The sequence below is a fragment of the Stylophora pistillata genome, chromosome 9, assembly GCF_964205215.1.
Source record: "Stylophora pistillata chromosome 9, jaStyPist1.2, whole genome shotgun sequence".
Lineage (NCBI taxonomy): Eukaryota > Metazoa > Cnidaria > Anthozoa > Scleractinia > Pocilloporidae > Stylophora > Stylophora pistillata.
Window position 1 is genome coordinate 25,382,515 of NC_142527.1, and position 15,186 is coordinate 25,397,700.

At 36.0% G+C, this 15,186-nt stretch overlaps 1 protein-coding gene, 1 long non-coding RNA gene and 1 pseudogene across 3 annotated transcripts in view; 2 read left to right on the top strand and 1 right to left on the bottom strand.

The window, feature by feature from the left end:
• The first annotated feature begins 940 nt into the window (after positions 1-940).
• Positions 941-15,186, top strand: part of LOC148724031 (uncharacterized) — a 14,352-nt pseudogene continuing 106 nt past the window's right edge. Inside the window, exons 1-16 of the transcript XR_015991957.1 lie at positions 941-1,326; positions 8,927-9,008; positions 9,206-9,372; positions 9,493-9,585; positions 9,984-10,200; positions 10,397-10,480; positions 11,334-11,618; positions 11,751-11,831; positions 12,492-12,591; positions 12,777-12,896; positions 13,218-13,334; positions 13,805-13,882; positions 14,104-14,205; positions 14,290-14,383; positions 14,931-15,005; positions 15,096-15,186. The exon at positions 15,096-15,186 is cut by the window's right edge and continues 106 nt beyond it. The product of XR_015991957.1 is annotated as an uncharacterized LOC148724031 (transcript). The remainder of the gene's footprint in view (positions 1,327-8,926; positions 9,009-9,205; positions 9,373-9,492; positions 9,586-9,983; positions 10,201-10,396; positions 10,481-11,333; positions 11,619-11,750; positions 11,832-12,491; positions 12,592-12,776; positions 12,897-13,217; positions 13,335-13,804; positions 13,883-14,103; positions 14,206-14,289; positions 14,384-14,930; positions 15,006-15,095) is intronic.
• On the top strand, positions 5,022-6,135 carry LOC111345967 (uncharacterized). The gene is made up of 2 exons (XM_088734108.1): positions 5,022-5,312; positions 5,772-6,135. Exons 1-2 carry the CDS (start codon positions 5,022-5,024, stop codon positions 5,928-5,930), a joined length of 450 nt encoding a protein of 149 aa, XP_088590234.1. The 3' UTR covers positions 5,931-6,135.
• The window catches only part of LOC148724032 (uncharacterized), a 2,938-nt gene continuing 964 nt past the window's right edge, over positions 13,213-15,186 (bottom strand). Inside the window, exon 2 of the long non-coding RNA XR_015991959.1 lies at positions 13,213-15,186. This exon is cut by the window's right edge and continues 628 nt beyond it. This is a non-coding gene — a long non-coding RNA (uncharacterized LOC148724032).

Consider the following 15,186-nt stretch of genomic DNA (forward strand, 5'->3'; position numbering starts at 1 on the left):
AGTTACAATATACAAGCTACAGTCTTCTCTAATAATGCAACCACAAAATTTTGTAAGATAATATTCATTTATTTTGAGGCAATTTCATTTCCCATTAGGGTTGCAAATGTCATTATGTGGCCCCAGATGAAACCTGCCTAGAATGCCTACGAAGCAAGTGTAACATAGGCAGGTATACTTTAAGTTAAGCCTTTCATGATCATTATATAATGCACAGGCTTATGTAGGAAGTGCTTGAGGCCTTTTGGGTACCAAAGTTGATGCATTGGTAAGAGCAGCTACCTTCCACTATTTATTTATTGCCATGATATTCATAAGACTATTTATTTTTTATTTATAAATAATAATAATAATAATAATAATAATAATAAACTTTATTAATGTGTCAGGGGTATTTAGCTTGAAGCTAATTGGGGACACAACTTGGAACGTTGGTTTTTTGTGGAGGGGGGACAACCGGAGGACCCGGAGAAAAACCCGCAGAGCAAGGACGAGAACCAACAAACTCAACCCACACGTGATGCCAGGTTCGGGAATTGAACCCAGGCCACAGTGGTGGGAGGGGATTGCTCTCACCACTACGCCATCCCTGCTCCTCTTGGGGTACCCATTTACAATATAATTATTGTAAATGCACCATTGTTGTCCATAATTTGCAGATCAACTGGAATCCGGGATGATCTCCTTTTTCTCCTTGATGAAGAGCTTACTAGCATTCAGTTGTGTGCACTACATATGGAGATGCGCAATACAGAGCAGTTGCTCGCATCCATTGGTCTGATTGCCTACAAGATTGGTTCACTTCCAGAAGCCAATCAAGCCCTGAAGTGCTTTGGCCCAGAGTCTTTTCATGGTGATAGAATTTCTGTTAAGAAGAAGAGTGGTCAGGAGTCTGCTATTTCAAAGCAGAATATTCATGTTAGCTCTATGTCGGGTGTGTGAGTGGTCAAATTATTGGCTTTGTGTGTATTTTACAATTGATTCACTTTGTGGGTTATATCTATTATTTTTCCCATTGTGATAAAACACATTTCAGGTCCAACAGAATTTGAAATTCTTCAAAACCTTGAAGAGATTGTGGGATTCTCCCTTCCGTTGGACAAGTTGAAGCTCTCCTACACAGATGTAAACACAGCTAAGAATTTTATTCTTAACCGTGTTACATTTTGTCAGTCCCGTGTTGATGTAAGTCTTTGATACCAGAGGTGGCATTGGCAAGTACCTTCACTTGTGGTTCAACAGTTTTTGTTTATTTATGAGGTGTGGTTTATATTGTGCAGCGCCCAGATGTTTCGTCGGAGAGCGCTTTTGAAATGGGCACCATTTGTAAGTACTTGCTTCCTTTTCAATTTCACAGTATACACTAGTTACCTTTCTTATTTAGTATTTAGTATTTATTACCTTTCCTATTAATCATATGTAGAAGTTTGTGCTTTAGGTGGCACACCCTAAAGTGCAGTATAACCCAGCATTTTTGTATTTTTACACTCTTTCTATGATCTTATTTAGTAGACTGTACTTTAAGGTGGCACACCCAAAAGTACAGTGTAACCCAGTATTTTTTTTTTTTTACACTCTTTCTATGATTGCAGTCAATAGGCTGTACTTCAAGGTGGCACACCCAAAAGTGCAGTATAACCCAGCGTTTTTGTATTTTTACACTCTTTCTATGATCATAGTCAATCGGCTGTACTTTAAGGTGGCACACCCAAGAGTGCAGTATAACCCAGCAATTCTGTATTTTTAAACTCTTTATATGATCATAGTCAGTAGTCTGTACTTTAAGGTGGCACACCCAAAAGTGCAGTGTAACCCAGCATTATTGTATTTTTACACTCTTTCTATGATCATATTCAATAGGCTGTACTTTGAGGTGGCACACCCAAAAGTGCAGTATAACCCAGCATTTTTGTATTTTTACACTCTTTCCAGGATCGTAGTGAAAAGGCTGTACTTTAAGGTGGCACACCCAAAAGTGCTGTATAACCCAGCATTTCTTTATTTTTAAACTCTTTATATGATCGTAGTCAGTAGTCTGTACGTTAAGGTGGCACACCCAAAAGTGCAGTGTAACCCAGCATTTTTTTTTTACTTTTACACTCTTTCTATGATTGTAATCAATAGGCTGTACTTTAAGGTGGCACACCCAAAAGTGCAGTATAACCCAGCATTTCTGTATTTTTAAATTCTTTATATGATCGTAGTCAGTAGTCTGTACTTTAAGGTGGCACACCCAAAAGTGCAGTATAACCCAGCATTTCAGTACTTTTTAAATTCTTTATATGATCGTAGTCAGTAGTCTGTACTTTAAGGTGGCACACCCAAAAGTGCAGTGTAACCCAGCATTTTTTGTACTTTTACACTCTTTCTCTGATCATAGTCAATAGGCTGTACTTTCAGGTGGCACACCCAAAAGTGCAGTATAAGCCAGCAGTTCTGTAGTTTTAAACTCGTTATATCACTATTGGATGAGAACCTGTGAAAAACCTGTGAAAAACCTTTGAATTTTTCTGTGAAAAAACCTGTGAAATACCATTTTTCACGTGTTTTTTCAAAGGTTTTTCACAGGTTTTTCACAGGGTGTGAAATTTTGAAAACCTGTGAACAGGGCACTTTTCACAGGGTTAAAAACCTGTGAAAAAATGTGTGAAAAAAACTGTGAAATAAAAGCTGTGAAAAAACCTGTGAAAAAACCTGTGAAAAAGAATCTTGTTCTGGAGCTTTTTCACATGTTTTTTCACAGGGTCTAATATCTCAAAACCTGTGAACAAGGCACTTTTCACATGGTCACAACCTGTGAAATAACCTGTGAAATAAAACCTGTGAAGAAGAATCTTGTTCAGGAGCTTATTTACAGGCTCTAAAATTTCAAAACCAGTGTGAACATATATATGGCACTTTTCACAATCCTTTAACTGATTACATTGTGTTTGTTAATTTGTTGGCAAAGTTTGACAAGCAATGACCTGTCATTGATAAGTAACATTCCTTCTCTTGACAATTGAGACATGCATGGGTCTCATGATGGTGGTGTTCTGGTTTACTTTTAGGTAAACAACCTTTCTGTCAAAAACTGGCAAGACTATGACATCTCACGGTAAACATAATGAAGTAACCTGGAGTAATACCAGATATACTCCAGATAAAAGCCCTGATACAAAGCCTTGCTTGTCTTTCAACTACTTCACTAGCTTGCTCTCATCGAGAGAGTGCACTCAAGCTACTGCAGTGCCACCACATGCACAATATTGGCATCATATTGAATCCTTTGAAGTAAATCTTCATGACATGTTAATTTACAATAATTTGACCAAAACATCAAGCATCATTTAATGTTAAAATTTAATAGTAATGACATCAAAAAAGACCAAGTTGGACACATTTTGCTAAACATCATGATGGATGTACATGAAATTGGTTTAGTTTACAGAAAATACTGTCAGTTACATTTGCAATTGCTCTAAAAGCTAACTCTGTATGTACTCCCTCTATAGCTCTATCAAAACACACCACTTATAACAAATAGTTCTTTTATAAGCTACCTGGTGACATAATGATAAAGCCATTATATATATTAGAAGGAAACATTCCAAAAATTAAATTACTTTTTTCAAACTTAGGTCAAAATCTAAATTTAAATCTAAATATGTCAATATTTTGCCTAACAGCTACATTTGGTAATTGGCCTGGGTTACAAATGGATTTAGTTTTACACCAATATGAAAGTAAAAATGCATTAACACACATAATTTAATTTTTTTTTCTGCAGCTTCTCGGCAGTTCCAAATTCTATATCTTTGAATCTTAGGAGTTAATTGCATTATGTGGCATTTTAAACTTATAAATCAACAGTTTTTTTTGCTTTGCAAATCCGCTTGCTCGTGACTGTTACAGGTTTAAAGATGTCTGCAGGTGTAAAGGATTCCACAGGCACATTCACATACCCTCTGTGCCCAATGCATGGTGTGATAGCTGGATTAGTACTGTTTTGTGTACGTGCAGAACTCGTGCCCACTAGTATGGGTGGTGATGATGGGGCAGGATTGTGTGAACGTATGGGTGATGATGATGACAATGGGGCAGAAGGAGTGTGTGAAAGTATGGGTGATGACCATGGGGCAGAAGGAGTGAGTGAATGCATGAGTGGTGAAGAGAGGGCAGAAGGAGTTTGTGAAAGTATGGGTGGTGATGAGGAGGCCTCCCTCAGCATAAACTAACATATATGCATTTGAGATAAACATGCTGTTAGCTTTATATAGCAAATGTTATTGGTAGTGCCACACTAGCAAGTGCCTTTTGTAGTTATATTGTCCCGATTGTCAAATTTAAATTTGAATGATCAAATTAAAATATGTCCCAGGTAACATTTCTGCACAACAGATTGTTACTACAGGTTTATTTTAATTATTTTATTGTAGTATTTTAGTGATGTACTGTATATTGTAAATCAATTCTTCTTTAATTTTAGTTTGCATTAAATTTTTTCCCTTAGGTTGTACATCTAAATTCCTAGTAAAAAAAAGTTTGGAACCTGCCTCAATCACAGTAAGAATATAAATTGAAGGGCAAAATAGCCCCCCCCCCCCCACCTCCAAAAAAAACAAAACAAAACAAAACAAAAACCAAAGAGAACAAAAAACAAATTGGTGGTAGGTTTACTTTTCAATTACGCAAACAAATTAAATATGGCGGGTAAAATGCCAATCTGTCTGTTCCCTTGTGTTGTTCGTGTGAAACTTTCTTACTTTACAAAATTCTGACCTTAAAATATTTTTGAGCAGCCGTGAGGACTTTCCCAGTGGGCGCCAACAACTCTTCGGCAGTAAAGCTCTTTACTGATGGTGCCGGTTTTTCTTCTAAACAAAGCCGTAAAATTGATGGACTCCATAGTACGGTGCACTAGCTACCTCTTACACGACTAAATCGGCGTGAATAAGAAAAAAGCGCGAGCTGAATTTTGGCGCCACCATTTTCCCGCCTAAAATGGTGCAATAGATGCGAGCCAATGGCAGTGAAGAAGTATGATGACATCATATTCAAGCGAACAAAACAAGATGGCGGCTGTTTCGTGCTCTTGTCCTCTTTGCAAGGGAAAGCTGGTCTCCAGCAGAAAGGTGCGAAATTCGCACATGAAAATTTGTTGTAATTTTCCTGAAGAAATAGGAGAAGAACGAGTTGAAGGAGATACGCTGTCAGATCCTGAGGAATCTGACGAAACACAAGGAGAGCCTGCAGTGCCGGATCCAAAAAGTGATCATGAGGAGCTCGAGCTCGAGCAAGAATCTGTCGAAGAAGACTTGCAGCAACTGCTAGTAAGAGAGACTTTTCAATTTAGGATCGTTCCTTCTGTTAGCGAAAAGATCGATGCCCACATTTCAATGAGTTATATGCAATTATTTATTGTTATCGGAGATTGAAAAGGATTTAGATTGTGTTAATTAAGTTCTGCATGAGGAAAGATTTAGCAAAAGCACGAAACGTCGTAATAACCTCTAAACATGCATCTTAGTAAAGAAAGTATTTTTTCCAAAAAGCTTATTTTTTCCTCCTTTAAATGAGATACAACACAACTAAATACTGTAAATATCTGTCGTGAAAAAAATAAAAGAAAAAAGATTGTCATTATTTGTCATTTTTGCGCCGGCGAGAAAAGGTTTAATTAACACTAATTTTCTAATTGCTAATACAAATAATGCAGTCTGAACTAACATTAAAACATTATAGTTGTGCATTAATGTTAACATAAAGCACACTTTGATCTTTCATTTTAGCTTGGTGTTAATGATGACAGTGACTACGATGTAGAAAGTGATGATGCTTTAGAAAGTGATTGTAGTTTGGAGGGTACAGATGAGTTTAGTAATGTTTGCAAAACTTTGAAAAGTGACACAAACTTTGATCCATCTGTGTATGAACATACATCTGCTTAAACCCCACTGTATCCTAGAAGTTCGATTACACTTATACAAGCCGTTGCTTCTCAGTTTTTGTGGTTTTCTTCAAATCCTGGTATTAGTAAAGAGAGCCTCTCTTATCAATTTTGTGTGCAGAAGTGTCTCCTACCACTGGGTAACCTGTTACCGAGTAACTACGATGAGGCATACTCAGTTATTAAACCCTTTCTTGTAAAAAGCCTTTGCTCGTGACTGTGTTTTGTTTAGGGACACTGACAATTACAAGTATAGCACTCTGGTGAAATGCCCCAAGTGTGGCTCAGATCGTTTTCTAAGTAGAAATATAGCGAAGAAGCATTTTGTTTATTTGCCACTTGGGCCACGTTTCACTCGCCTCTATGGGACAGCATCACTAGCCCAAGTGTTCCAGTTATTTACTGCAAATGAGAAAGATCAAACCCAGCCTGATATCATGGATGATAATTATTCAACAATCTCCTGTATGGAACACCTTCAGAAGTAGTGCCAGGGAAAGAACAATCTCTTTGCAGTCATCAACAGATGGCATGAACCCATTCAACAAGAATAAAACTTCCTACTCCATGTGGCCCATTACTCTGGCTATGCTAAATTTGCCCCGACAGATTAGGTACCTGTTTGGGAGGCTGTTACTTGTCGGCATAATTCCAGGTGAATATACGTCCATTAAAATTTATCAGCAAAATAGTTAAAGCTCTCCAGTTATAATTCCTTATGAACCTGGTTGCATTTTAATTTTCTTGTATTTCTGCTCATTGTTTGAACAGTGTAGAAGTAATAATTATTTTAGTTTTTTTAAATGTTGTATTTCTGCAGGGTTGTAATGCATGCTTCCCTTTGTCACTGTTGCTTTCTTTATGATGGAACCAATTACAAGAAGCCTGCATTTTGATATATGGTTTGGCAGACTGCATGTGTTTCGCTGCAAAGGAAAAATTTTATTGGCACTTTTTGGGAACCACATTTTTCCATATGGTGACTGAAAAAAAAATTCCAGTAGCCAGTTGGCGCCTGCCTAAAAAAGTTAATTTTGGACCCTGTTGAGACAACCAAGGAAGACATGGAAGATGCAAGTGGAGAAGAAGAGCAAGAGCATTAGTTTAGAGAAAAAGGACACCCTGAATCGGGTGGAATGGAGAAGGGGAGTTTAAAAGAACAGCTAAAATGGGGTAAATTTGGCCACCCCCATTTACGGGGCGGGGAGATAAACCCGGATAAAAAATGGATTTATGATGATGAGCGAGAGCGATGTTTAATAAATAAAATGGTTCTTTTCAGAGCCACCCGGCTCTTTTCAGAACCACCATATCTGTAAGAGTCAACATTTTTTGTCTTATTTTGATATTTTTATCGTAATCATAGGGAAAAAATCATGGGAAAACTTGTGTTTTACAGGATTTAAAAATTCTTTGGATTTTCATTTAATTTTATCGTGTATACCCTATTAAAGCCCATTATGAGCAAAGTAAGATTTAATGATAACCACAGAAATTATTGCACGCTCATTGCCTAGTTTTGATTGTCCGTAAGCAGACAGCTGACAAGTGAACTTATAACTTATGTGACGAGCAAGAACAGACAATTTGACAATTTGTTGTCATAAAAAACAAAATTGTCAGTTTTCAATGTGTCCTGTTATTGACAATTGTCAAAATAGTCTGCAGATCCACAAGGCAAGTGGATCCCCAGCTTCTTTGACAATGTTATATATGATGAAATTCATGAACGATAACAAGACGGACACATGAAAACCAATTTCAATTTGTCAAAAAACAACGTATCAAAGCAAACAAATATTTTCAAGATGGGCCCCGCCAATTGGGCCTGCGGATTTCAATGCGTATCATTTGGCAATATCCGCACAAATGAGACGATTGGCCCGGTTAGTCAAAGAATGGCAAGATTTAACCAAATCCTGCAATTTCTTAGATTAGTCTGAAAAGCCAAATCTACAATTTGGCAACTCACATGTTTTTTCACAGGTTTTTGAAGCATATTTTCAGTGAAATTTCTTCAGAGGTTATTTCACAGGTTTATTCACAGGTTTTAAAAGCAAAATTTCTTCAAATTTTGCTCACATGTTTTTTCACATGTTTTTTCACAGTTCTTAAAATTCACAGGTTTTTTCATAGGTTCTAAATTTTGTGATTTTTCACCAAAATTTAGCCCTTGCAAAATTCACAGGTTTTTTCACAGGGTGTTTCAGTTTCAGATAATATTTCACACGTTGTTCACAGGTTTTTCACAGGTTCTCATCCAATAGTGTATGATCGTAGTCAGTAGTCTGTACTTTCAGGTGGCACACCCAAAAGTGCAGTATAACCCAGCATTTCTGTATTTTTAAACTCTATATATGATTTTAGTCAGTAGTCTGTACTTTAAGGTGACACACCCAAAAGTGCAGTGTAACCCAGCATTTTTTGTACTTTTACACTCTTTCTATGATCGTAGTCAACAAGCTGTACTTTAAGGTGGCACACCCAAAAGTGCAGTATAATCCAGTATTTCTGTATTTTTAAACTCTTTATATGATCATAGTCATTAGGCTGTACTTTAAGGTGGCACACCCAAAAGTGCAGTATAACCCAGCATTTCTGTACTTTTTAAACTCTTTATATGATCATAGTCAGAAGTCTGTACTTTAAGGTGGCACACCCAAAAGTGAAGTGTAAACCAGCATTTTTGTATTTTTACACTCTTTCAATGATCTTAGTCAGTAGGCTCTACTTTAAGGTGGCTCACCCAAAATTGTAGTATAACCCAAGGTTTTTGTATTTCTACACTCTTTCTTTGATCGGAGATAATAGGCTGTAAGGTGAGCTGGCACATTCAAGGGTGCTGTATAACCCAGGGATTCTTCTTTGAGTTGCTAGTGTCTATAAAAGAGTTATTGTACTGTAATGGGTTGTTTTGAGCTTGTGTACAATTTTATAACAGCAATATACAGTTGTACAGTTAAAAAAGTGGTTGCTTGTTTTGTTTTTTGTATGTAGTATTTTGTCGATGCCTTGGGGAGGCACAAGTTTCTCCGAGACTATGGAACTCACACTGAGATGATTGATTTGGAAGGCTCAGGTTTGTTTTTTAAACTTGTTTCCTGTGGCTCTATTTTGTCTAGAATTTCGCTTTTTCGCTGGAGAGAAAACAATAACAGTTAATGACAATTATTACATGCTCTTCATGGAATTTATTGTAAATGTACTAGTTTAACGCCTAACACCTTTATGCCACAGACTGTATGATTGTTTGTTTGTTTGTTTTTTCTTTCATAGCTGTGAAAATCCTTATGGAAGATCATCTTGAAGCATGGCAAAAAGAGTTAGCTGAATTATCGGACAAGTTTAAAATGCTGTGCCGCTCACAACGAAATACTGTTGATAAAGAAAGTATTGAGGTTGTAGATTATGTTGCAAAGAAGCATCTGGAAATGTTGAAAAGGGTAAATTATTGGTGATTTAAAAATTTTCCAACTACTTTGTTAATTACCACACTTTTAATTAATAAATACTGTGTTTTTGACACCAGATCTTTTACCAAGTTATTCATCTTATGTATTTAGGTTTGTAGAGAATGGAAGGAAATTGCACTGGTGACAAGATCAAGGATATTTGATGAAACGGAGCAAGGAGAAATAGATCTTTTTGATGTCAAGGTCTAATATTTCCTCATTTTTATTGCCAATTGAAAGTGTTAGTTCTGTACATGTTCATGCATACCCCTAAGATTAAGAGATTATGTTCAGTGCTGATAAAAGGGATTATTTCACCTTTTTACAACTGCATTTGTGATGAATACAAAATACATCTAAATATTATATGAAATGCTAAGTGCGTGACCTTCTTGTGTATAATTATATTGTTGCAAGCTTCTATGTGGACTTTACATACTTATTTAATCAGTCCTGATAAGAGAGGGTTTGTCGATCACTATTAATTCCCACAATGTGAATCAAAGGTAAATGGCAAGTAGAATCCTTGTCCATGATAACTTGTGGGTATTAAGTCCATTGGTTTTTTAGTTTGCTTTGTTCTTTTTCCTTCTTAATTGTAGTGTAAGGAATGGGGTTTCCTTTTGAAAGATCTTTTTGGAAGCAGCCTTGGAACTGGAGACTATGGGCACTTGCTTATTGACCATGCCCCCATGCTTATGAGACGCTTTTTGTCAATGACTGAGTTTAGTCAACGAGGATTTGAAGCATCCCATAAGGACCAACGTCAGCTTTGGCTTAAAGCCACAAGCCATGATCAGCATGGGGAAGCCTCATCGAGTAAGTGTAAAGAAATAGCAAATACTGATTATGAATTGGAAGTTGTTGAAAGGGTGTGTGTTTGTGTTTGAGTGTGAAAAAAAGGCAGTGTAAGAAAGGTAATGTATTAAATGAGAATGATAGGGACCCTGATTGTGCAGGAAACCAAATAATAAAAGTGGCCATTTATTTTGTTGATTTCCATTGATTTATACAGTTGAACAAATGCTGGTGCACTTTTATGCTGAACGGATGTTGTTCTTTCGGCTATCTCTCCGAGAAGCCTTAAAGTCAATTCATGGTAAGCATTAATTTATTAAAGACTTTAAGTTCAAATGTACATCTGCTATAACCTGATGCAGACAACATAATTTTATGTATTGTTGATCATTGTGTCCATGCAACATTTAGAAATTATAGATAAGTTTCTGATAAGATTATGTTAGCTTAATTCTTAAACACACGACTCCACAAGCTTTATAGCTTTAAAAATCATCAAATTATGAGTGTAATAAAGTTATTATTATTATTATTATTATTATTATTATTATTATTATTATTATTATTATTATTATATGTCTTTTGTTGTAGAAATAGGAATTGGGACAACCCAGATTTGATGCAATTTTGATTTTATTGTGTGTGTTAAATAAGCCAATCTCAAGCAGCTTTGTAAATTGCCTATACGTAGTGAAATTTACAATTATACATTTAAAAACACAAGTAAAGTTTCCATTATATTGTTATTATTGGGCAATTAAGACACTCACATTACGAGGTAATTGTGAAAGTTCAAACTTACCAAGATGACAGTCTATTTACTGGTTTCTGAATTTGTTGTCATTATGTCGGCCAACTGTCAGTAAACTGTCGGCCGACAGATATTTTGGGGAGCTCTAATCTTCAATTTTACCCATCAACTGTGTTTCAAAAGGTAATTTTCTATTAATCACATATGTTATCTTTATTGATGTTTGATGTGTGCAGGTTTGGAGTATAGCAGTTATTTTCATATATTCTCCCATACACTTCACAAAAATTTTAACTAGCTCTGGCTCCTCTGTTCTCTCTTTTTCATTTTTTTGTAGAACAGTTATTAATGTAAACAATTCATTGACCAGACTTTTGTGATAGAGAGTTTTCTTTCATTACAGGGAAGACATTGGAAAATCAGAACACTTTTCAATTCTACTTCTCTGGCTGTGGTTGGAAAGCAAAGTCTGTTTCCTGGAAATCGAGTGATATCCTCTGGATTAAACTTTTGGACAAACTTCTGTCCATGATGTTTGGGGAGGATTTCTTTGAGTATGTATTTGATGCGAAAAGAACATGACATGTGCATGATGATTTCAAGCCACAGATTGTTTACAACAAACATGAATGGAATTGTGAATATGAAAATATTTGCAATTCCTTTAGCTTCACCAGCAAAATGCATGGTAAGTCAGACATCACATGGTGGGTAGGTTCATTGACTGAGCCAATAGTACCCAGCTTTACTCTATTCTAATCTGTTCATTGGCCTGTGATTTTTACCAAGGTTGAAATGTAGCTTTTTATGTCCATCACAGGTGACCTGAAATTGTTCCAGCAGCAGAAAATGCCCAGCAAATTTTCAAAGGCAATTCAGAACCAACCAGAGAATGTAAAAGGTAAAACCAAACGACTCTGAACATAGATACAGTATGTTTGCACTGCTGGTCTTCATTCATTGGTTTTAAAACTCTAATATACTTTTAGGAGCTATGGGGGAATTCTGTTTTATATAATGGACGTGTAGTAACGCAAAGGCATTAGACCCATGACTCTCGTAGTGTACTCACAGTAGCTCTAAAGGGATCAAGGTCTGCAGCCAAAACAATGCTATCAATGTACTTTCTTGATTTTTCCTGGAAATATACCACTAAGACTTTTTACAAAATTTGCTCGTGTTTTGGTAAAAGTAACTAAGGTGTGAGTTTGTAGAATGTGTTTGATAAACACATTTGCACGTGTGTTTACTAAAATGATCCGAAACCAACAAAATTTTATTACTTCTATACAGTACACCAGTGCAATCATAAACATAGCTGTTGCCTATGTCATAGATAGCGTGAGTTTGGTGCTACACCAATATTTCTTACTTACTAAGATAAAACTATCTCAGGTTTTTTTCCTTTTTATAATTAACTATTTTTCCAAGCTCCCACAAAACCTCACACTCACTACATCTCCTTCCCTCCACTTAGCTAAGTTGGCACTTTGAAACTCCATGTGCTCTTGCTCTGTTTTTAAAGCAATTTACATCTACACGTTGATATTTAATATTGTAGGTGCAAGGCACAGAAGTGATGCCGTACCTGTAGATGAACATCTCCATCAGACACCATCCAATGTTACTGGCAAAGAAAATACTTTGACTGATCAAGACAGGTATCTTTTTAAAAATGGTCTAGCTGTTTTGAAATCAAGATACACCAACAATGGTGAATATGCTGTTGTTTTCATGGTCTAAATGTACTGTTATCATGGGGGTATTACATCCTTGTTTTCAGTTTTAAAGTTGTCTAGCTTTGGTTTGAGGTATTTTTAATTTTAATTTGTTTAAATGATTCTAGGGTAATAGCTGTGTTTCCACCACCACCAGCAGTAGCAAAAATCCAGGTGTTACAGATGGACCTTGGCACATTGAAGGATGGGATGGAAGTGAACGATTCCATTGTTGACTTTTTTCTAATGTAAGTGATATAGCAATTAATGTAAGAATATCACTGTACTTGATTTAGTGAGAACCTGTAAATGAAGGTTTTTTTTTTTATTTATTTATTTTCAATGTCTCCTCGTGTAAATGTAAAACATCACATATAATTTATTATTATTCTTTTCCTTCAATTTTTTGGTTGAAATTTTGCCTTATGTTATGGGGTTGCTGAAGCAAAGAGATTATACTTCATCCACGTCAAGATCCACCATTTGAGATTGTTTTGCTAATCAACTGGTTAATGGCAGTGAAAAATTACTTTCCAAATTTGTACATCTTTCTGTTTTTAATACTTTAGGTACATATCCCAATCACTGGATCAGGATTTGCTTGACAGCATTCATGTGTTTAGCTCCTTTTTTTACACCAGGCTGTCAACTAGAGTTCAGACCGGAGAAACCTTTGTCTTTCCAGGGTAATTAATTGTTCTCTTTACGCTTAGATTTAAATGCTTAAAGCAGTGTCATCTCTGGTCCTGCAAAAAATAGCTCTTGTATTGTTGGTAAGCTAGTCCATCCTAATGATATACATGTACCTAATATGCTTGGTTTTCTTCAAAGTACATTAAGACAATACTGATTATTATAATTGTTATATACATGTATCTCCTACATGCTGATGGTCGTTAATAATTATTTGCATTTCTATGCATGTCAGTCCTGATGAAAGATATGTCAAGGCATCTCAGTTTACAAGGAGAGTGGACATTTTCAAAAAGAAGTTAATTTTCATTCCAGTCTCTCTCTCTCTCTCTCTCTCTCTCTCTCTCTCTCTCTCTCTCTCTCTCTCTCTCTCGGTTATTTTGGTATTATGCTGCCAAATCATTTTCTCTGCAAACACCATCAGTCATAATATAAACAGTGCTGCTGTTTGTTTTATTTTTAGTGGGCATTGGTTCCTGTCTCTGATATATAATCTACCAACGCTCACAAGCAGAAGAAGAAAGGATGATGGTTGTACTGTGTAAGCTTTATCAGAAATATTGTCTTCTAAGCCTTTCTAAAAGTAGGAAAAAGTATACTCAAGTTAGCTAATGATATTTGATCTAAAATGTGTTGAGGGCTTTGTATTGTAGCAATAACTTTGTTGAATGGTGAGGTTATAAGGATTATGACTAATTCTTGTTGGAAGAAGACACTATTAATGAAGTGAAAATTAATATTGCAGTGGAATGTTCTTTTTAGAGTTCCAATTCTGATGATTGACTCCATTGTTTATGGCCCAGATAGAAAGAACTTTACTTGCTCTCCCTCCTCACGAGAACAAGAAGCAAACATTATCAGAAGGTATATGCACTATACTATCTTCATTTTTTTTTCGCACCAGACACCTCTTGCAGTACAGCACTTGTATCATTTGTTTGATTTTAGTTTTATAGAATATGAATGGAGGGCTAAGATGAGTGAATGTTCAAGTCCCACTCCACACTTTACTTCCAAGACTATGCCTGTCCTCTATCCCAAGGTATTAAAATCTCTAGTCTTCTTCTTAAGGATTGTAATGTCAAGTTGCATTTTTTAGGGAAAAGTTAATGCTTAAGTATATAAATATAGGTAGGAAACACTATCATGTACTGAGGCTGACTCAAGTATTGAAAAATTGGATAGTACGTATTACGATGGTGGTGAATGTTTTGTTATAGAGCTTGTCTTTTTGTCAGTTACTGTGAAGAATTGATTTTATTAGCAGAATGAAATCCAACCATAGATCTGGTTCATAAAATAGACACTTCTTGGTTATTCTACATTCTTGTCTACCCAAATCAGTTAAAAGCAACCCAGTAAAAATTTTCAGACTGAAATTCCAGAGGTGTGAGAAAAATTAATAATTGCTTTCATCCCTGGGGGAGACCTTAGCTGTATTATCTTTGGCCTTATATTGCGTTTTGTTGCATTAAAATTCATCCTTATTGATATCCTTTATATGAAAGTCCTGTCTAGAGACCACTGTAGTAATAATGGTAATATGTAGAAAGGTGAAGGGATAGATAATAGCATTCTTTAACCCTTAGGTACCTCAACAAGAAAACGGGTATGATTGCGAAGTATTTGTTATGCTGTTCTTCGAAGAATTCTCAAGGCGAAAGGTTAGCATAAGGTTATAAAGATTTTAAAGCATAATTTCCATCTCAGCTGAGCAAGGCAATGATTCTTTGTATGTTTTTTTTCTCTTTCAGTTTCCAGTAAGCGAGCTTCTGTCAGACAAAATCCTGCAGTGGTATAACCAAGCTTCTGCATTTCATTTGAGAGAAAGAGTCAAAGGCATCC